The sequence below is a fragment of the Bactrocera neohumeralis genome, chromosome 2, assembly GCF_024586455.1.
Source record: "Bactrocera neohumeralis isolate Rockhampton chromosome 2, APGP_CSIRO_Bneo_wtdbg2-racon-allhic-juicebox.fasta_v2, whole genome shotgun sequence".
NCBI lineage: Eukaryota > Metazoa > Arthropoda > Insecta > Diptera > Tephritidae > Bactrocera > Bactrocera neohumeralis.
Window position 1 is genome coordinate 52,904,917 of NC_065919.1, and position 22,491 is coordinate 52,927,407.

At 33.3% G+C, this 22,491-nt stretch overlaps 3 protein-coding genes across 5 annotated transcripts; 1 reads left to right on the top strand and 2 right to left on the bottom strand.

Moving 5' to 3' along the window:
- Positions 1-2,974: 2,974 nt before the first annotated feature.
- LOC126753326 (two pore potassium channel protein sup-9) lies at positions 2,975-17,395 on the bottom strand. 2 transcript variants are annotated; one of them, XM_050464721.1, is made up of 8 exons: positions 17,116-17,395; positions 12,674-13,292; positions 9,596-9,878; positions 9,278-9,468; positions 8,990-9,177; positions 6,376-6,408; positions 5,669-5,829; positions 2,975-5,587 (listed from the first exon to the last, which is right to left on the bottom strand). In XM_050464721.1, the coding sequence occupies exons 2-8, from the start codon at positions 12,798-12,800 to the stop codon at positions 5,386-5,388; spliced, it is 1,185 nt and encodes a 394-aa protein (XP_050320678.1). In that variant the 5' UTR covers positions 12,801-13,292; positions 17,116-17,395; the 3' UTR covers positions 2,975-5,385. The 2 variants fall into 2 exon arrangements, with proteins under 2 accessions (XP_050320678.1, XP_050320760.1); XM_050464803.1 differs by lacking the exon at positions 6,376-6,408.
- Positions 17,396-18,044: 649 nt separating this feature from the next.
- LOC126753434 (26S proteasome non-ATPase regulatory subunit 9) lies at positions 18,045-19,096 on the bottom strand. 2 transcript variants are annotated; one of them, XM_050465007.1, is made up of 3 exons: positions 18,838-19,096; positions 18,414-18,752; positions 18,045-18,353 (listed from the first exon to the last, which is right to left on the bottom strand). In XM_050465007.1, the coding sequence occupies exons 1-3, from the start codon at positions 18,937-18,939 to the stop codon at positions 18,132-18,134; spliced, it is 663 nt and encodes a 220-aa protein (XP_050320964.1). In that variant the 5' UTR covers positions 18,940-19,096; the 3' UTR covers positions 18,045-18,131. The 2 variants fall into 2 exon arrangements, with proteins under 2 accessions (XP_050320964.1, XP_050320894.1); XM_050464937.1 differs by having other exon boundaries at positions 18,832-19,091.
- Positions 19,097-19,612: 516 nt separating this feature from the next.
- On the top strand, positions 19,613-22,077 carry LOC126761163 (DDB1- and CUL4-associated factor 10 homolog). The gene is made up of 5 exons (XM_050477123.1): positions 19,613-20,010; positions 20,071-20,184; positions 20,241-20,610; positions 20,676-20,831; positions 20,894-22,077. The coding sequence occupies exons 1-5, from the start codon at positions 19,820-19,822 to the stop codon at positions 22,001-22,003; spliced, it is 1,941 nt and encodes a 646-aa protein (XP_050333080.1). The 5' UTR covers positions 19,613-19,819; the 3' UTR covers positions 22,004-22,077.
- Positions 22,078-22,491: the final 414 nt, after the last annotated feature.

Here is a 22,491-nt window from a genome sequence, read left to right on the forward strand (position 1 = left end):
CGTACATATCTACTTAGAATATTTTTTAAGATCCAATCTATGTAAGTATAAGTATAAAAACTATTATAATATAAGAAATTCCTAATGGTAAAATTTTTAAATGAAATCGTAAAAAGAGAGTGGCTTATATCTAAATTTAGCCTTGTATATATGTATGTAATTATGAATTTTTGCATATACTATACATGGTCATAAGAAAACGATTCAAATATTTCAAATGAAATGGCAACGTGCTGGTATACATACATATTTGTAGTATAAAAATCATAGGTGGTTAATAATACTTAAAAAAAAGTTTATTGTACATTTCATAAACGAATATATGTACGTACATATGTATACATAAATACGTTTTCCATGTGTGTACTTCATATTTTCATATATTGTATATGTCAACCGGAATTACCAAAAGCTACTAAGTTATAACTATAGAATATTAAAACTTATTTAGATCACATTACCATTTCATTTGCTCCCGTAATTTAATGCGCCTGATTCTTAACATCCAATTGGTAATTTATAATTGTTGTTTATTAAATATTTATTATATACCATAAATTCGATAACTGATGAGTCTTGAAAAAGAGTCGATGATATTAAATTTTGAGTAGATTAGTTTTATGCATATATTGTGTTGGTACCTATGTATATATACAGATGTTAAGCATCTATGTATGTATATTGAGTTGCAACATAGTTATACATATATGCATAAATATCTCTGAATATACATATGTATGTAGGTAATAAGGTATTTCGAAGGTAACATTTTTTAAATGATATGAGTTTGGAGGTGTGAATGAATGATCTTTACTCCCATCTTTTGTATCTATCTAAATGGTATTCGCATGAGTGGTGCGAACATATGTATAAATTAAATTCAGTGTTTATTAAAGTTTTTATTTAATATTAAAGAATATAAAATAATAAACATTATAATAGTTAAATAATCTTCTATTCTGTTCAAACTTTTGAGCAATGTATGGTGTTTGAACTTTTTGACCTCTAAGACAGATAATTAAAAAATATAAAAAAAACTAAAAGAAAATTAAAAAATAGCTAAAGTATCTAATAAGTAAGTTGGAAAATTTCTTAATTTTAAAAACGAATGCTTTAATTGCTAAAGCCTTGCATGTCCATATATTTCTTTGCGGTTATGTATGCTTGTATGTGCCAGTTTAAAATTTGTACTCCTTGACATAGAGTACTCTTGCTACGGATTTGACTTTTGTATCAGGTCATGAATTTGGCAGTGATGGAACTATTTCAATATTTTATGTTTCACAAAATAACTTTTAAAAGAGCGATTTAAAAGTTGACTAATAAAATAGTCATTTATATTGCATCAGGAAATTAAATTTTTTTTTTTTTGCGTATAGAACCATTTACAGTATGTCAACTATTTGATCACACCTGGGTATCAAAAAGAGGTTTTTGTTTGCAACTTTTTTATTTGTAATGGCAATCCAATTTTATTTTATATACAAAACAATTAAAAGTAAAATAATAAAATTAACACATTTGTTTTTCAAACACTTGCTAGATATTATAGAATTTTAAAAAATGTCTCCGCTGCACATTTGATCAATTGGTTGACATAAACCATTTTTTTTACTTAATATTTAATATGACCCCCTTTTGCTTTGATTACTGCCTCAATTCGTTTGGGCATGGACTGGACCACCTTCCTACAGAAATCTCCGCTAATATTTTGCCAAAATTTGGCCTTCTGCCATAAATCGTCATTCGGACACTCACCTTGGTCATCAAAAACGCTTGACCTCAACCCAAGCATGTTCGATTGGGTTGAGGTCTGGCGATTGAGGAGGCCAGTCGAGTACTTCAAAACCATTGTTTTGAAGCCAAGTTTTGGCTACACGAGAAGTGTGTTTCGGATCATTATCTTGCTGAAAGATGACGTCCGACACATTCTTGCCCCACACTTCCAGACTCTTGCGCAAACCTTGTTGAAGGATATCGACATATTGGTTGGCATCCATTCGTCCTGCAACCCTTACGCACTCTCCTACCCCCTCCATCCTCATACACCCCCACATCATTACATTACCGCCTCCAAACTTGACCGTTGGTTGAACAATGCGGCTAGTCAAAGGTTCTCGGGGTTTCCTCCAAATCCATTGACGCCCATCTTTTCCCAAACGGTTTATTTTTGTCTCGTCGGACCATATGACTCGCATCCAGTCATTTTGAGTGTAGGTTTTATATTTTTTTGCAAATTGGAGTCTCAATTTACGGTGTCGTTTTGGCAAGAGTGGTTTTTTACCTTTGACACGTCCGTGGAAACCATTTTTCCGCAATTTCTTCCTTATAGCTTCACTTGTTACATTTACTCCATCACTATGGAAGAGATCACGTCTGATTTGGCCCGCATTCTCATGCACACCAAACTTTATCTGCCTAACAATGCGCCTTTCCAGGGTGGCATTCAAAATTGGCTTTCGTCCGGAAGGGTTTTTTTACACATGAAGGGCTCATTGATTGTCTTATTTTTGAAATCACGCCTACAGAAACACCAACGAGTCTTGCAATTTCTCTATGCGTTGTGTTTAAATGAATAAGCCTTTTGATTTCATCCATTTTTGTTGCATCATCTATAGGAAAATAACAAAGAAAAACAATAAAAAATACTCACATTTTACTAAAAACAAGAATCTAATGATTCCACAACTATTAATTAAATAAGAAAGAAATACTTGAATTTCAGAGCAATATTACGGCGATCAATACTCATTTACTTCACAAAGTCAACTAATTGATCACATGCCTTTGTCTACATTTGTAAATATTCTCTGAAAAGTAACGGCATATTTTGGGTAATTCCGCACTTACTAACTGCGCTTGCATAGGCCTACTTAGTGTACTTATCTCTTTTACTCAAAAGTTTATTTAAATAAAAAAGAACGAAATAGAGTGTTTTTGGAAATGTATGTGATCAAATAGTTGACATACTGTATGTGGTGTATATAAAACTTGGAGGTGTCAAGTCATTTATGGGCTTATCTGAATGATTTTTTATATGTACATATTCAAAAAAACGCTCATATTAAAAAATGTAATCTGGCGAAGCTGTAACTTTCGTACAAAAGTTGTTACTACTTACCGACCTAAACAGTTTTAGATCGCCAAAGTAACAGCATTTCCGGCGACTTAAAAGCGGCTGTTGTGAGAATTATAATTATCATTGGACACTCTTAAATGTACATGATTAAAAAAAACTACTTATAAATGATCAAACCTCTCTGTAACCTTTTTAGAGTAACATTTTGATCTGGTTAACCATACTAATATTAAAGATTTTTGGAGGCCCCTGTAGTATGTACTTTCTTTTCAGTGGCGTAGCTACAACTTCGGGCGGACGGGGCCAAGGATGTTTTGCCGCCCCCCCCTTTATCTACCTACCTACAAGTTTCATGAGGTGGTTCGAACAAAATTGAATTTTTACAAAATATCTTCGATAATTAAGTATATAAAATTTAGGAACTAGAAGCCACGCAAATTCTGAAGTTCCAAAATTCTCACAATACGGTTTTAGAGGAAATTGATAGTAAATTTACAAGACATCTTATAAAAAGCCATAGAAAAAACTCATTTTCGCCCTATATCTTGTACACTTTTGACACAATTTGCAGGAATTTTTGCCCGAATTGGAGTTTTTAAATACCATTTTTGAAAATTTGGAGAAATAAAAGTATTTGTTACATTCAAAGCATAGGGTAACTGTGAAAATGACACGTCGCTAGACAAAGCTAGAAAAGTGTATCTTTATGCATTCTATCACTATTTTTAAGAGAGATATAAGCCAAAAGATATAAGACAAATTCAAAGGCTGAAGAGTATTCGAGTAAAAATTAATTTTTTTTTTATTTAAAAAAATTTGTTGAAGTATTTTTCTGAATATTAAAAAACAGCGAAGATCGTGTTGCTGCCCCCAAGACGTTGCGCCCGGGGCGACGGCCCCCTTCGCCCCCCCTAGCTACGCCACTGATTCTTTTGTAACAAACATGAATTTATGTGAGATTTTATAGGTTATCATGTGATTCTCCTAATTAGGTCCTTTTTCATCAATCATCAAATTCATTGAAATTATTGCTGTGTCTGTGCAAAGAAATAATACAAATGACCGCGTTTAGCTAACTACATAGATAGTGCATACTGTTCTCATATTTTTGTAAATTAAAGAAAGATACTGATGGCTTAATATTTCTAGTATTTTTGTATGTATGTATTTAGAAAAAAATTAAAATGTTTTAATTACTTAGCATTGCAACTCATTTTGAAAGATTTTAATAACCAAAGTCTAAAATAAAAAGTTAAAAATCTTTTAATGGGCTTAATAATAAAGCGCGGAATCCCCTTAGCCTTTAAGATAAGCAAAAGTTCTTAATATCTGAATTGCTAATATTACGGAAATCTATTAATTGATAGGCTTTCGCTAAGCTTTACACCTACCTAACTAATTATAAGTATTTTCTTTAAGATTTTCTTTAATATTTACATACATACATATTCGCAAATGAAGCGCAGAAAAGTGCATAATGTAATCTGCATTAGGGTGCCTGCGAAGTGGACGCTCAAATGCGAATCGAGCGCAAAACTGATTTCGATCAGCGCTTATCAATTTTAGGTATCGCACAGTGGATGTAAGATTCAGCGCGTTCTTTGCTATTATACTGTCCTGTTCTGTTTCCTCGGAAGTTAGTTCGAATATAATTGTATTTAAAGTAAGATATACAGTTAATTCATGAATGTTTTGTGAGAAAAATCTAAAAAATAGGGCGGAAAAAAGGGATATTTATTACATCACGATAGATGGCCTTGAAAATATTAATAGCGGATATTTAATAAATAAATTGGGAAATTTCGTTTTAAATTTGGCCTTGAAAATATTAATAACGGATATACTAAATATTGTTCTATCACATTCATGGTAATTCCTTGTAAGCAAAATTTGAGATCACCATACCGATATACAAATGAACTACATATGTAACACGCAAGTCAGCGCCGGAAAACCCTTCAAAACTGGTTTCTCGCATTGATCAGTTTCGGCTGCAATTTTGATCAGCGTCAACTCGCGGGTGCCTGTGCTGATTTACCGCTTTCGCCAGCTATGCGCTTTGCTCGGCTTCGAACGTCTACTCTGCAGGCACACTTCAGATTGATTGTAGCGACCCAACAACTATTTATAAATGTTTAAACATGTATACCACATACCCAGCGGTACCGCCTGTACGTAGCACACAACAAAGCATTGTGAAAAGCTTTAATTACCGGCGATTAAAAAATTATTGTATTTAAGCATACCTACTAATTAATGTATGTACCTATAATACTTAAATTATTTTCATTAATAGTAATTGTATTTTAAATACGAAAAGATAGTAGCGATACATTGCGTTTGAGTAATTGTCTGTGTGGTTTCGAAGGCGAGACTGATGATGTATCCACGATATCGAGCCCGTCGGCATTGAGGCTGTGTGTATCGTAGCTTAAGTCCTGCATTGGTACAACTTCCGGCAATAAATGACGTATATGCGAGGGTGAACGACGCGCTTTGTATTGATGCCTTTCATATATATAAAAATTATAAAGGATATATAAATTAAAATGCCTTAATAATAAACAACTGCAAGACGAATGTACTCACGTTTTATGACGATTTGCACTAAAACGTGCACAGCTACATGAACACATGGATGTAGTTGAGCCACTACTATTTGACTGAACTTCATGACCTTCATATCCACTTAAAATGGAGCCATTTGCTGTAATGACGTCACCTTCTAATTTAACAGCAACTTGTAAAGCCTGAAAAATGTTGACGAAACCGGGCTTATTAGTAATTAAAATTTGTGAGTATGTTTGGCATATTAGGAGAAATAAAAAAAATGTGTTTCTGAAATTTGGACAGCTTGAGCCTTTGAGACAGGGAATACAAAGTTGACCTAATTGAAAATCAAACTGTTACGATTTCTTTTTTAACTAATTACGATAAATTAAATTTTCAATTTTTCACAACTTTATTAAACACTATATTTTATATAGAATTAAATAAATTTGTGACTGATATTTTTTGAGTTGCTTTATATTCCTTGTTCAATGTTACATAGTGTTGATATTTTAAACCAGAATAAATAAAATAGTTTTTCATTGTATTTTTGAAAGGAGTTATTATGTTTATGTCGCTATAATATACAGTAATTTGTTATTTCTTCTTTCTGTTTTTGTTTTGCACTTGTAGGCAGGTATAGAAATTAGAGTCTCGGGCTTAAGTAAGTATTAGAAAATATTGTATTTTTATGTTTATTGATTATTAAACAATTGTTTTAATTTTTAATTGAATACCGCAATCACCTCTTTTGTCCAAATATTGGACTTGGTTATAAACTATTGTATTGTTCGTGGTCCAATATACATTTTTGTAAAGAAAATTAAAAGAAAACATATTTTTTTACATTTATTATCGTTTTCATTGAAATCAAAAAATAAACTTTTTAGTTTAAAAATTTAAATTGTGCAAATTCTAACGATTCGTTTAATAAAAATATTTCAATATGATCATGAAAAAACGATTTAAAGCATTGGCATGCAATAAAGTGCCAAATTTTAATAGTAGTAATGATTCATACCTGTGCATTAATGATAGATATAATTCTTTCAAAAATATAAAGCGGTAATTGAAAGTTGCAAATTAGAAAATATAAAAAATTTTAAGAAAAACTCAATTTTATTTTTTGAAAAATCACTGTATGCATTATTCTGAAAATTCCACTACTTAATTTTCTCAGAAAAAATTAATTTTTTTTTTAGTTCTTGGTTAACTTTTCAATTCTGGTATAGTGTAAATTTTCTTTGTAAGTGTTGGTGTATATGAAAGTATTTATGTAAATCGTGCATAGTAAATGAAGGATCAATTTTAATTTAATTACATGCATAAGCCTTTAATGATTTTTTTCATAGGAACTTAGTCTCTTCTATTTAACCAAAATATTAGCTCACTTAAATGAGAAGATATATGGTATGTACAACTGCGTTCGAAATAACAGCAGTGGCTTGTGAAAATTATAACAATATTCGTTTTACACTTAAATAATTCTACTCATTTAATTTTTTTTTTTGCCAGAACAAGGGCCCAAATATTGCAACTCTGGGTTTAAATTGTTTTTTGATACAGTTATCACATTCTTGGAATCCCGTTATTTTTTATGCTACGTATTTGTTTTTTGCTGTGATTTAAAATAGCAGTGCATAGGAAATAATCATATTGTTTCAAAGTATTTGATTGAAATGCGAAAATTTTAATTAATGTTAATTCAAAGAACACTTCATTGGAAAATAGATCGCTCTTTAAATTTTAAAATATGTTTCTTTTGTAAAAATGGGCCGAGCCAAACATTGTTCTAAGGAAGAACAAAATCTCATTAAAAAATGTTGACGGAAGGAAGATCTTACAAGTTTATCGAAGATTTGCTCGGATGTTCTGCCAAAATGATTGCGACTGCAAAAAATGGAAACAAAATCCCGAAACAAAGGGGCGAAAAGAAGCTCTTTCGCGGACACAGTTGAGGAAAGTTGTGGCTTTGGCCCGAGAAAAACCAATTTAATCCCCAAAAAAAATTAAAGATAAGTTTAACCTTAGTGTCACTGCTTCAACAATAAGAAAATAGTTAATAGCAGCTAAACTCTATGGTAGGAACCCAAGAAAGGTGCCATTACTTAAACCCCGAACTGTGCAGGACAGAGTTCAATTTGCGGAAGAGCACCTGTATTGGTCAGTCGAAAAATGGCGCAATATATTGTAGTCCGATGAAACAAAAATTGTTTTATTTGGTTCCCGAGGACGCCGACAGTATGTACGAAGGCCAGTAAACGCTTCATTTGATCCTAAATATGTTTCACGGACGGTAAAACATGGAGGTGCCAAAATCAATGTATGGGGGTGCTTCTCTTACTATGGTACAGGTCCGTTATTTTGAATTAAAGAAAACATGGATACGAAATTGTACATTGAAATAATGGAGCAGAGTAAGCTACCACATGCTGAATGGAAAATGGCGTTGAAATGGGTCTATCAACAAGATAACCAAAATAACGACCCCAAACATACCAGCAGGTTGGCAAAAAATTGGTTTGCTCAAAATGGAGTTGAGGTTATGGGTTGACCGGCTCAGTCACCGGACCTTAATCCAATTGATAATCTTTGTGCAGAGGTCAAAGATGTTGTAGGGAAGTGAATCAGTCAAATACGAAGCAATTATGGAGTGCTGTGGAGAAGGCGTGGAAGGTGTACTTGCCCGTGCGAATACCCGCAAAATAGTTTGGTGTGGCACCAGCAATTTTGCTTTTTTTTAAGTTAAAGAATATAATATGATCATATAAAAAACATAATTTCACTTAATAAGAAAAGCGACAATCGTAACTGTTTTTGTTATTATGAGACTATGAATCTCCATCAAGTTTCCACCATTTTGAAATATGAAAATTACTTTTTACTCAAACGGAAAATCCTTTTTATAAAAGAACAAGTCGTAAGCTACATATGTATATATATAATATTTAGTTGTTATTAAATTATAGAAAATATAAGTCTTTACTGTTGTAAGAATTTATGGAAACACCTTAGAAAGAGCTTTAAATTAGTTGGTTAAACTTTTAGCAGTTTTAATTTATGCTGTTTTTTTTAGATTATATCAACGAATTCTCTTCCCACGAGATTTAAATAAATAAAGCAATTTAAAAACCTTATGCCACACTCATTTAGCCTAATATATTTCGAATTTGCCTTTTTTTAATTTGTTCAAGTTTGAAAAAAACGTAAAGGGTTTATTTAATTCTATAGGAATTCAACATCAATAATAAAATATTAAAAGATTTCAAAGTTTTGATAGAAAAATTGTTAAAGTATCATTGAAAAATCATATTTACTAATGTATAAAAGTAAATTAGTAGTATTAAAATGATTCTGCACCTGCATAGCTTGTGCTTCATCCCTTCGTTCATCCTCCGTATTCATTGTAACAAACCGCAATACTAGCAGATTCAGCGAGGCGGCAACAATTGCCAAACCGAACAATATGAATATCAATGCGAACATCACATATTGCGGTTTGTTGTTGAGTGCATTATCTTTTTGTAAAGCTACCATATCTCCAAAACCTACATGAAAAACAAATGCATTTATACACATATGAATGTATGTAAACTGCTAATTTCATTTCGAAAACTTTTACAGCACATTAATGGCAGGAACACTCACCTATTGTAGTTAAAGTAATAAAGCAGTAATATACTGAATCGAAATAGCTCCAACCTTCGTAGCGTGAAAAAGCCGCAGCACCACCAGCTATCGTTAAAGAGCTCAGCGTTGTCACAACGCATATTAAATCTACTTCAGAAGCTGCAGTTCGTTTACAACGTAGTGACTTCCTCACTGCTTGTATAACATAGCTGCATTGAATAAAAAACGTAAGCAAAATGTAAAAGAAAAAATTTCACAATTAAATTTGCAAATACATGGCAGATAGAAATATGCATGTTATTTGTAAATATATTTTGTATTTAATAGGCAATTAACCTGCTCAGTCTATTCACTCTTTCTCCAATACTTTGGAACATCACAAGGCCCAATGGTATCCCCACAATTGCATAGCACATTGTGAAGAGTTTGCCACCGATTGTGCTTGGCGTGGAATGGCCGTAACCGATAGTCGTCAACACTGTTGTTGCATAGTAAAATGCACCAGTGAATTTCCATTGTTGACCAGCTTTGTGTGGTTCTGACTTAAGCACAACTGTCTCCATCACTTTGAAGTCCTCTTGTGAAATATTGTATTTTCGTATAATCATATCTTCCACAGCTAAAAAGTAAGAAGCAGAATTGAAATATGGCTTTGAAAATATTATACATACTAATTTATTTAATATATTTATATATTATGTTAAAGTTTCTGGGGAACCTTCTGATGTAATTATATTTGCTTTATGCCCAAATAATCACAGAAGCTCCAACTACTCTTTTCTAAAGTCCTTTTCACGTTGTTAATCTTCTGCTGTTTATTTATACAGTTTATAATATTATCCTTGTTTCGAAAGCAAGAGCAAACTAATTCTTCCTAAATATCTAAATTTAAACTCTCCGCGTATCAAGAGTTCTTTAGTTGAAGCGAACAACCCGTAATTGTGGAAATTTAGATGAAAAAACTTAAAGTAAGTAAATAACAAGAAAAAAAGCTTAACGTCGGTGGCACTTAAGATATAAAACCCTTCACAATTAAACAAAAAATTTTATATGCAAAAACTTTATTTTGATCAGTCAGTTTGTATGACAGCGATATGATATAGTGGTCCGTTCTGAACAATTTGTTCGGAGATCGTAACGTTGTCTTGGACAAAAATGTATGTCAAAATTAGATGAGACATCTCGTCAAATAAAAAAGTTTTCCATACAAGGACTTCATTATGATCAGTCAGTTTATATGGCAACTGAATACTACAGTGGTCGGTTTGACAAATGAACAGCTTTTTGCAGAAAAAAGGACATGTTCAAATTTTCAGATCGATATTTCAAAAATGAAAGCTGGTCCTATTCCCTTATATACTGACAGACATGACTAAATCGATTCAGCTCGTGGCGCTATAATTAAATTATGGATCGTAAATGACCTCCATGCTCAGCCACGCATATGCGACACCTAATTAAAAACATATTCATTATGGCCTAAGTTGAAGGAAGGATTGCTTCAATTATAGATTTAATGAACTGCATCAATTCAGTCCGATTTCTGGGTTTTGTACACCTCTTGCTTGACATAATCCCATAAAAAAGTCTGGTGCAGTCAGGTCAGCTAACCTTAGGGGCCTGCGGAAAATGGAGTTTCTTGATATGTATTAATTTGTTTTCAAATTTTCGTTGGAGCTCCACAAGAACCGGTCTGACTATATGTGAAGTTGCTCCATCTTGCTAAAAACCTAACTCTTTTGAGAAGGATACGTCTCCGGCCCAGTTCTGGATGAAAAACTCGTTCAACATCTTTGAATAACGGTGTCCATTACACCGTTTTCTTCGAAGAAGTATGGTCCGACAATACTCCTTATTGAAACTTCGCACCACACAGTGATTCATTCTGGTTTATCAAATTATTGTCTTCTTCGGCCATTTCAATAATTTTATAACAAAATTCCAGCCGAATAATGACCGTCTGCTAACTACAAATTTCGCCGATCAGTTGCGAGTCGGAACTCTGGGATTTGCGTGAATTTACGATGCAACAGCCGCGATCGTTTTTTTAAAACAAATATACGGATCTCGATAATACGGTCTTCTTGCTATACTTCCAGACTTGACAAACGTGTTTACTCGAGGAAGTTCAGCCAAAATTCCGAATTCCCTCTGGACCGAAATGACGGACTGCATATCCAAGCCCTCTTTTCCGGATTAAAAGCATTAATTTTTAAAAAATTTAAATAAGCAAATAAAAAAAGTAAGGTGATTACCCACACAAAAAAAAGTTATTACGATTTGTTTTTGTAGCACGATTCTTGCGCCAAACTGTACTATATTTTATAGGATCTACGATGTCTCCCTATGTGTGGTCGTGGCAAACTTATTAAACCCTGTTCGGGTTTTCAAAACTCGGTCCTCGAGTTTTTCAAAATCGAAATATGGTGAGCTTTCTTTGCAGATTTGTTTTAAAGATTTTCTTTTGTTTAAAGAAATTGTATAACCAATAAGGCAGAAGGGCGGAAATCATTATATAATATATAAAAGGATTAGGCAACATATAAACCGATTTTATGAAAGTATTAGGTATATAAGGGTTAGAGGAAGATCTGTTCTGATTTCACCTAGTCTTGGTATTAAAGGAATGTGTAGTTATAGTATAATATACATGTTTCCAAAACTGTAACACTGTTTATAGCAAATTTGGTCCTGTAAACCCCACGATATGGAATTTCACATACATTAAACTGGATAAAAATACCGTTACTCAACTATTAACATTTAAAAAATGTAATTCAATATAACTGTTTTTGCTTATGTTATTATATTTGCTGCATGAATGAAGGGACGTCAGACTTCCAACCAACCGTTAATTGTAAAATGCTATTACACAATGCGCATGTAAAACCAAAAACTAAACTGCCGACAATATTGGTCGATGTCACATCTAAATAAGCTTCGTATCACCGTTGGATGCCATCCTTTAAGATGTTATGTACTTTAATAATTGCCATCGATATAAATTCGTTCGTTATCAATTGACGTCAACAAAGTCAACTAACAAAATCTGTTCAAAAAGCCACTCGTACAAAAGTGCACGAGAAATTTACAAACACGTCGTACATGTAAGTGACTAGCCGGATGCATAAATGTAAATAAATGTGTGTCAATGTATTCGTAACCCTCTCATGCATGAGAGCACCTTAGCTCAAGCACATACTTTATTTAATGTGCTTCTAAAAGTGGGCCACTTGCGTTTGTCGCTTTGCCAATTTATCTATGCATGTAAACAGGCAGGATTTGTATATATGTGTGTATGCATGGGTATGTCTGTGCATACATATGTATGTATATAGATAGTCGCGTTTTCCTACAGCTGAGCTTATTTACAGTTGCTAAGCATAAAGTTGTGACTAAAATATTAATACTCACCTTGCAGTGCTTCCCAGCGCCGCTTTTCCGTTTCCGATTCGAGCGAGTCAAATACAGCAGCGCCAACTAGTAAATATGTAAATGTGCACACGATCAAGGATATCGTGCGAACATTTTGTTTCTTCATTCTTCATTTAGGCGAAGTTTTATTTTTAGCTTCATTATCATTGCGATTATAATGAATACTTGTATTTCCTATTTGAATATTGAAAATACATTGCTTGGCACCGTCGAAACGCTGAGCGCCAAGCGCATTCAAAACCCGTAGCAATTATATGTAATATGTAAGTTTGTTTATTAGTTTTATTTGTGAGTAGCGATATATGCAAAAAATTTATAATATTGCACAGGATCTCTTTATATACTCATTGACAGCTGAATTATGTTGTTGTTATTGTGAATATAACAATTATCCGATTATGTCACTATGTGTACGAAGCTGTCTCAACAGTATGATTAAAGAATTTTCGATATTTAATGTTGAATTGTTATTAATTATTACTATCTTTTCTTCTTTTTTAATGCTTTAATTAAATATTTTTTCTTTATATCTGAATCTTGAACTATATAAATGAACCCACTTTAAACAATTTTAGTGTACAGTTTTTGGCACTTAGCTCTAGAGATTGAAAAATAAAATACTTTTGTGAACACATGTTTTTCTTTTTGCACAAGTCTTCAAGAAAAAATGCATTTTCTCATAAAAAACAATGTAAGAACTTATTTTCAAGATAATCCACAAGTATAAAATAAATAATGTGTAAAAAAAATGAAGTGTATATGTAAATCCGTCGTGTAGGGGTCCGTTACGTTTACGTGAACCCTGTTGTGGCATCGAATTTATACACTTTATTTCAGTTATTCTTGACATTGCTTATAAAATTCTCTCATATCCATGTCCAATTGCCTTAAATCGTCTGATTTTCTATTTTTCAGAATCTTTTTGAGGACTCACTTAACCTACTCGTGAGGAATAACACAACATTTGTAACTACAGAATGGATCAAATAACGTGTGATCCAAGCAGAGGTACTTTTTTAAAAGACTTTTTTGACGGATCACTCGTGAGTCGTGTCAAGTATTGTTCAGTATTGTTTGGATTTCATCCTGGAAAGACTTATGCCTGAACAACGTTTACAAATCGTTCAACTTTATTACGAAAATTCACGTTCTGTAAAGAATGTATTTCGCGCGATTTGCTCAACTTAAGGTCGACATAATCCTATTCGCAACACCGTCACCTATACTCAAACCCAGCATTCATATATAACTTGTGAAAGTACTGAATACGCTTTGCAAGTGACATCGCTTTGCTCTATGGGCTCTTGAAAAGTTCCAAGTAGATCCGACGTTTTTGAGCCAAATTTTGTTCAGCAATGAGGCCTATTTCTGGCTGAATGGGTATGTAGTAAACAATCAAAATTGCCGCATTTGGGACAAAGCAACCTAAAGAGATTCAAGAGTTGCCATTTCATTCAGAAAAAACGACGATTTGATGTGATTTGTGGGCCGGTCGAATCCATATTTTATCAAAAATGATGTAGGTGAGAATGTAACCGTCAATGGCGACCGTTATCGCGCCTTGATAACCTACCGTTTGATGCCTGAAATGATTTAGGCGACATTTGGTTTCAACAAGACGGCGCCACGTCCCACACTTTGCATCAATCAATAGATTTATTAAGACAACACTTCGGTGAGCATGAAATATTATGCATGTGAAAGCTGTCGGCGCGATATGTGCGCATTTGTTCCCTCCAGAGAAGTGCAGCCGAGACCACCACCACACAGCAGTATTCGTCGGTGTTTAAGCGCAATCCGTAGAAGTTACTGTAACGGTTCTTGACCTCCCACAAAACTTGGCTTTACTTCAGACAAACATTTTTGTATTGGCCAGAAAGGTGATGACCAAGGTGGTATTCGCCAGGTGTGATCTACATCGACTACCTGCAGAAGGGATAAAGGTCACAAATCTTTGATAAGCCGAATTATTGACAAGTGATCAAATTTGCTCCGGTCTAGTCCATATATAACCGCGCGTGCGCAAACACTGCTTTAAAATCGTCGAAACCGGAAAACCCATAACTCGTGCAAGGCATCCATCCGAAGCTTATAACAAGTGTATGGAAAAATCTATTAAGCGTTAGCATGCTTGTATTTGCTCAGAAGTCTATTTTGAAGACGATATTAAGGGTTTACATAATCATACCAGTCCGGGTCAAACTTGATTAGGTGGTACATATGAAATCTCTTAATCTAACTATGGTAGATGGACACCATACGATATACATAGATTTAAAACTAACCGAAAATAAATGGAAAATTAATTGTAATTCATGCAATTACAAGAATCTAATATTATATTTATGTGGCGCATTTGCCTTTAAAAGAATTGAAAATAGAAAATAATGTAACTTTCGTATAACTGCCGCCCAGAAGGATAATGAAACTATTTACGTTGCACTCTACGATGACCTTGTGTTATTTTTAAGCGAATACGAGGTTAACAAAGTATACGCCTTACAAAACGCAACTAAATATACGTCACATTTATACAAATCACTTGTGCAGCTGTATGACGGCGAATTTGCCACATTGCAGCGAAGCTACGTAAAGTTTCAACACAGTTGCGCCTGATGTTTGTTAGTATTTTAGTAACGATATCACTGCTGTTAATCTTAGTGGCAAAAGGCACAGTACCAGTAGTGTCGAAATTATGTAGCCTTGCCATGTAACAGCCGTGGACCATTTTAATTATTCACACATGCATGCATGCATACATACATGTATTTACAACAAGGAAATTGTATATATTACACGCTTAATTTAATTTTTTCGCTTAACTTTTTTATTCCTTTTTATTAGAATGGATATATATATGTAGGTATGCATATCCGTGCACACAGTGACTTTTATTATAAAGTCGTAACGGAAATCAACCACTTAGATGTTATTAAATAGAATATATTTAAATAACAGTTTTGCGAGAAATCCTTCGAAAAGGACACCAAACCACCGAGTGCACATGTTTCCAACAAACTTTGCCACATATTTACTGCATGAGCTACTTCGCCAAATGCCTGCCTGCTTTTTGCTTGTCTGTCTGATTTCATATAGTTACAGTCACATAAACATATTGGAAACCGCACACTTGTGTACTTTATCCCGACAAACGTCTTTGAGCAAAGGACTCACGAAGGCATGGTGCCGACAATCGCATCATGTCCTTAATGGCTGAACAAATGATGAAAAGTTACTCTCTTGCCGCTGGATTTGAGTGTAAAATCTCTGCTCTCAGTAGCATCTTAGTAGCATTTGATTTGTATGGCGAAGTGACAGGTATATGCATGTTTAGCACATAAACGAATACATATATACTTGTGAAGACATTTACATACATATGTACATATGTATGTATGTAGCAAAACAATAACAACAATAAGCCTAATACAATACAAATGGAATAAGCATATGTATTATAACTAGTGGGAACAACATTTTCATTTGTTGCTTTATTATTTATTTCAAAACCTTTTATTTAAAAAATAGTTGCAAAAAAAAACTTTGACTTCAGCTGCGTAGAAGCTATAATACGCTTCACAGGTGCTTTTCATATATGTATGTAGCACCAAAGGGTAGCTCTTTGTTTTGATTTCAATCGGTCAGTTTAAATAGTAGCTATATGCTAAAGTGACCCTATCTGAGCAATTGATTCGGAGATTGTGGTCTTGCCTTTGGCAATAAACTGTGTAAAATTTCGTGAAAATAATTTGTCAAATAAAATGTGTGCCTTACAAGGACTTGATTTTGATCGGTCAGTTTGTATAGCAGTTACATATAGCTGAATGCTATAGTGGTCAGATCTAAATAATATGTTCGAAGATATACATATGTATATGTTTAAAATAATCTTCACCTATTCACAACACACTTTGTAAATTTAATATTTATGCGGCTCAAATATTTGTTTTCACATGAAACTCCTAAGCAAATGGGTACATACATTTAGGCGCATGTATTTTATGTATGTGTAAAATTGCACACTACTATATATTCGTATACATTTGCATCTACTTTTGTAAAAGGATAATCCTACGCAAACTTTTAATCGGATTGCACTATACATAACCCAATTATTTTCATTAATTTTATAATTTTATTTTAAATTAATATATTTTAAAACACTTCGATTTGAAAGCAACATTTATTTCAGCTAAATTGTGCGAACACCATTTCGTAATTTTCACTTCGTTTTATTATTCGTTTGGCATGAACAAATTTGATTATGGAAGAGAACTAGATATGGTATATAGTAAAACAAAAATTTAACTCATATATAAGCCTGGACTGTCCACATTAATTAGTTGAAATTAATTTAAAAAAAAATGTAACTTCATTTGTGCTCAAAATATTTTATATATGAATAAATATTTTATTAATACTTTAGAATTTTTCTTGCCGTCGTGTCACATCGCGCCGACTATCGTTTTTACCTTTGTAAGCGTATGTCCGCGCTTTGACTACTCAAAATTACTAAATCGAATTTAATGTATGTCCTGTGAGCACAGCATACCATATTGCTCCTCGCGAATGGTGCTGTCGATGATGATGCTGTTGCTAGGAGAGCGAGATGGTCTCTTTGGCTGAATAGCAACTAAGAACAATCTGTCAAATCATTCTTCATCCCCCAAATGCTTGTTGTACACTCCGACAATTGTTTAAATTGTAAGTCAATTGAGCAATGAACACTGCCGGATATGAAAAATCTTGCACCAAGTGCATTTGTTGAGTAAATAAAGAAAAACGCAAACTATTCACAGCATTTTACAAAAATGTAATTGCATATAACCGAAGAATTTGCGACAAGGAGGTATTATATACATACGTTGATCGTTATCGGAAAGAAGATAAAATAACGGCGACTCGAACTGCAGGACTATATGCATCGAGAAAATTAGAATCATTTAATAACATAACTTTTAACTCCTAACCTAGGTGCAGGTTGACACTTGAATACTAATCATAAAATGGCGCAGTTCTTCAAGAATTTTTAATAAAAAGCTCCACATATGTATATAAAAATCGAATTTCAAAACGCATACGAAAAATTGTTTGTAAAACCTTTTCATATCAGCAAAATTTTTTTTAAACTTAGCCGCGGTTATTTAAATGTACTTGCTTTTATATATGTATGTAAAAAATTTGTTGAATGCAATATTGCAAAACTAATGTGAATTTTGACAAAAGTGTTCCGTACAAATAGATTTTGTTCTATTTCAACTTCCAATTATTAATGTGAATTTAGTCTTTGGCATAAACCGTCGAAGTTGTTATCACAGTAAATTGTATATATTCGTGTAATAGATCAATGTAAATTTTAAGTTCTGTAGATGTATTAAAAAAAAATTATAGATATATAATAAAAATGTTTTAGATAAGTAATATAATCTTTAAACCCTTAAGGATCGGCTAGTATAATATTACAACCCAATAGACCTCGGCCACTCCACGATTTAGGTATAAGTATCATATCTAAGTGTTGCCCCATACGTAGTACATTCAAAGGAACCCTTTTATTTTGCATGTGACGCACCAGGTCGCCAATTTGGGTCAGATTGTTTTGGAAGTTTCTGGAATTAATGGTGCCAAATTCCAATATCTCGTCATCTACTCGCAAACCCTGGAAGATATTAGAGTATGAATAATGGTGTTTAACGATATTATGTTTCTCATAACTTACAGCCTCTTCAGCCGGCGATCCAGGACTTATCATATTTATTTTTACTATAACTTTCTTTGGTGGCTCCACCGATGCTGACGACATGCTGGTATTTGGCACTTCATTATCATCTTCCAATCGTAAGGTGGCTGTATTGGTTGACAACAATTGTGTTTGACTTTCCGCTGCCTCGGAATGCAATTTATGCATTTGCTTTTCTATTTCTTTCATCAGTGACTTATAATCATTTTGAAGACAGATTATCTGTTGACGCGCCTGTCGCACTTGATAAACATCAATATCGTTCCGTGGAAATCCTTCTGCATCAACCAAGGGTCCATCCATCCCCACATTAGCATTCTGTAAAAATAATATATGTACATACATATATACAAACACTTTAAAATGAATAGAGTTAATAAATGAAAGATAAACTTACATTTACCAAAATATTTCCATAATCGGATATTTTCGATTCCATTGCTTCCTTTTCAGCCATAAGCTTGAGAATCAAGTCCTTAGTTGGATTCGGAACGGGAACAACCATTTTAACTAAAACCTTCTCCTTCCTTTCGGTTCTATGTAACTTCAATTAAAATTCAGTATTTAATAAATAAATTTTGAAGGAATGGATTATTTTCTTTTCTGCGTATTGTTTTCTGTGGGAAATATTTTCTTTATCGATAACTATTTGTATAATGCCTCGATTGGTCTCCACGTAGAACGTAACAGCCGTATGTATGACTACGTGATTGCAAATTAAAATGAGTGACGTCACTTAATAGTTAACTGGCATAAATAAAGGGGTTGAGCTGCGTAAATCAGCAATTAACGTCAAACTCGCAATCAAATTCTTAAACTAGTACAAAAGAAATAAAAAGCTAAACAAATTATTTATTAATAATTCTTATATCCATTTGTACAACATACATATTTTTCAGAAAAATTACAATTTCTTCGTTTTCTGCAGCCAACTTTACATCTTAGCGCGCTGTCAAAAACGTAATGCCATAAATAAATATCCCTACAAGTAGTTTACAAAACTTACGTCTAAAATTATTACATAATTTAAATGCCTTATTTTGTAAGTATTTAAATTAAAACTTGCTTGTTGACCTTGAACGTGCGGGGTATATCGCTTTCGTTCGTTGCTTCGACATCTGATAAAGAAGAAGCATTGTAGAATGCAAAATTGTATTTCCTAAATAAAATTGTGAATGTATAGCACACAGCTGATGAAAAGTGATTAAGACGCGAAAAAGGATTGCAGTTTCAAAAATTGTATATTAAGCGTAAATTTTACGAAATTTTCATCAAATTCTCTTAAGTACTTGGCGCTTTTAGATGAATTGCACAAAGTTGATAAAAAGTGATAAAACATAAAAATTTTGCATAACTAAAGAGTAATTATAAACAAACTATCTAAAATGAGTTTTCATAGTTGGCTATTACGGCGTGAAAATGGTCTCCTACGTAGTCAAGCTGATCAAGACTTTATCATGCCACAAGTTTACCAATCTATGCGTCCTTTATATCAGTGGAATGACAAATATAGCAAACCTAATAGCGAAACATTAAATGTTGGTGGCGTGTTCAATATGGAGTTCTCTCCGGAAGGGTGTGTTATTGATTATATTTTATAATAAAATGTATGTATAATAATTATTTTCATTAAAAGGGGCTTGTTGGTTGCTGCTTGTGAAAGAAAGGCTATAGTATTGTTTGATGTAGTCAGCAGACAGACCACTCAACGAATAATGGACGCGCATACGTCAAACGTAAACTGCATCAGGTAAGACATTGGTACAATTCATTTTGAAAGCTAAATTGAGAAAAAATATTTTTCAGATTCCTTAATAGTCGGCACTTCGCCACTTGCTCAGATGATACTACAGTTGCTTTATGGGATTTGCGATTCTTAAAAACTAAAATGCGCAGCCTCCAAGGACACTCAAATTGGGTGAAAAGTATAGAGTACTCGAAAAAGGATAACTTGCTGGTAACATCAGCGTTTGATGGAAGTATATTTACATGGGATATAAATTCATATACTGAACAAGGACTTATATACCAAAAAGTTTTTCATACAAGTGGCTTAATGAGATGTCGGATAACCCCTGATGGCTCAAAACTTGTATTGTGTACAACAGGCGGCTATATAATGACCATACATGATTTAGACTTAACAACTTTACACAAAGATTTGTGTGGTTTTCGAGTAAGTGAATTTCTACATTTAGACATTCGCGTAAATTTCAATATCATTATTAATTTTTTCTACAGCCAATTATATATAGACTAATGCAAATGGGAAAACAGTATATACCTCAAGCAGCCAAATTCGATCACGTGTTTTCTAAAAAACAGAAAAAGAATAGAGTGGAACTTGTTACAGATTTCCCAAAAGATAATGATGCTGAAGTTATACTCGCTTTAGAGGTACATATATTATTTTCATATATATATTGAAATATAAGTATTAACTATTTTACTTAATTAAGGTTCATCCCAAGGGACACTGTTTCCTTAGTCGAAATATAAGTTATGATGGTCTTACGGAATGGTTGACAGTGCATGATATGGAAGAGGAGTCAGATGATGTAACTGAGAGCATAAAGAAACGAACTAATGACACTAATAAACGAAAACGGAAGCGTGAACCTGATACAGATAAAGATGATAATGAAACTGAATCAAGTCAAACTGCAGCTGGAAGAAGTGAAACAAACGATGATGTAGTTTTTAGTATTAACCGTAGAACACGCGGTAATAGATTACCAACTCAGTCCCGTGGGTCAGAAGATTCACCGGCAGTCATGCCCTTTGACCAGTTTATAGCTCGTAATGCAGGTACACCATCGGGAAGTGCTGGTGCTGGTAATGCAGATAATAGTTCGAACAGTAATAATAATGCAGCAAATACATTTGTCCCAGATATTTGGGCGGCCGAGGTAACTATGCAAGATCGTGCTTCACGACAGAACCGAGATAGAGAAACCAACTCGACGAATGTCTACAACTTTGTTTATGCAATTAGCAGCGGAGTGTTGCCTGCTGGTGGATTAAACAGTGCATCGTCATCAACACTGCCTATGTCTAGAAATTCGGGATTTCGATTTATTCGAGGATTTGAAACACGCGAAAGCAGTGATGATAGTGGTTCTTCAAGTGATGAATCGACTCCTCGCATTAATTCGTCAAATGTAGCTCATCACCTACCAACCGAAATATCACCAGCAACTCCAAGAGCATCTGGTAACCAGTCTGAAGGAAAAATCTTCCAAAACCCCAAAAAGTTGACATACTATATCAAGGAATTGAACAAGGAAAAAACATTCATAAAGGAACCTTGCTTTTCATCTGATGGTCGTATTATTTGCTCACCATATGCAACAGGGGTACGACTACTCGGATTCTCTAAAGATTGCTCAGTTTATCCACATCACAGCAATTACTCCAGTTCAAAAAGACAGGCTCAGCCATTGTCAGAGATTAAGATAATTCGAGCTCATTCTGATATAGTTTTGAGTACAAGATTTAGTCCCCGTGAACCACTACTGGTCGCAGGTTGTCGTAGTGGTAAAATAGTTTGGTACCAACCAAATCTGTGAACCGTGAAATAAAACATAAACAATAAAATGTAAAATAAAAATATAACAAATTAAAATGAGGTGATTCGTATTAACCAATGTGTTTTTTATTCTTAAAAAAGTTTTGTTAAAACATTTTTTATATGAAATATATATAATATAAAATTAATATATATGTGCTAAAGTAGATTGTTAATTACACTATGAATAAAAAGGAATCTTCATTAGTGTTCCATAGTTTGTGAATAATTTTATTGTAAATATTTTAAATTTAAAACAATAAAATTTTGGGAACGCTTCTAATAAATTAATACTGGGATTGCCATTTTTCTAATTTACGACTATAGCAGTAGTCTGAAATCACCCAAGCGATTACGACAAACTTTTAAAAGTAATATATTCTTTTTATAATTGAGTAACTATATGAGAATTTCAAATCCATTCGTCCGTCCTGTATTGTTTTCTGGTAACTTCAAAATTATTAATCGTGCGTAAGATGGCATTTTCTC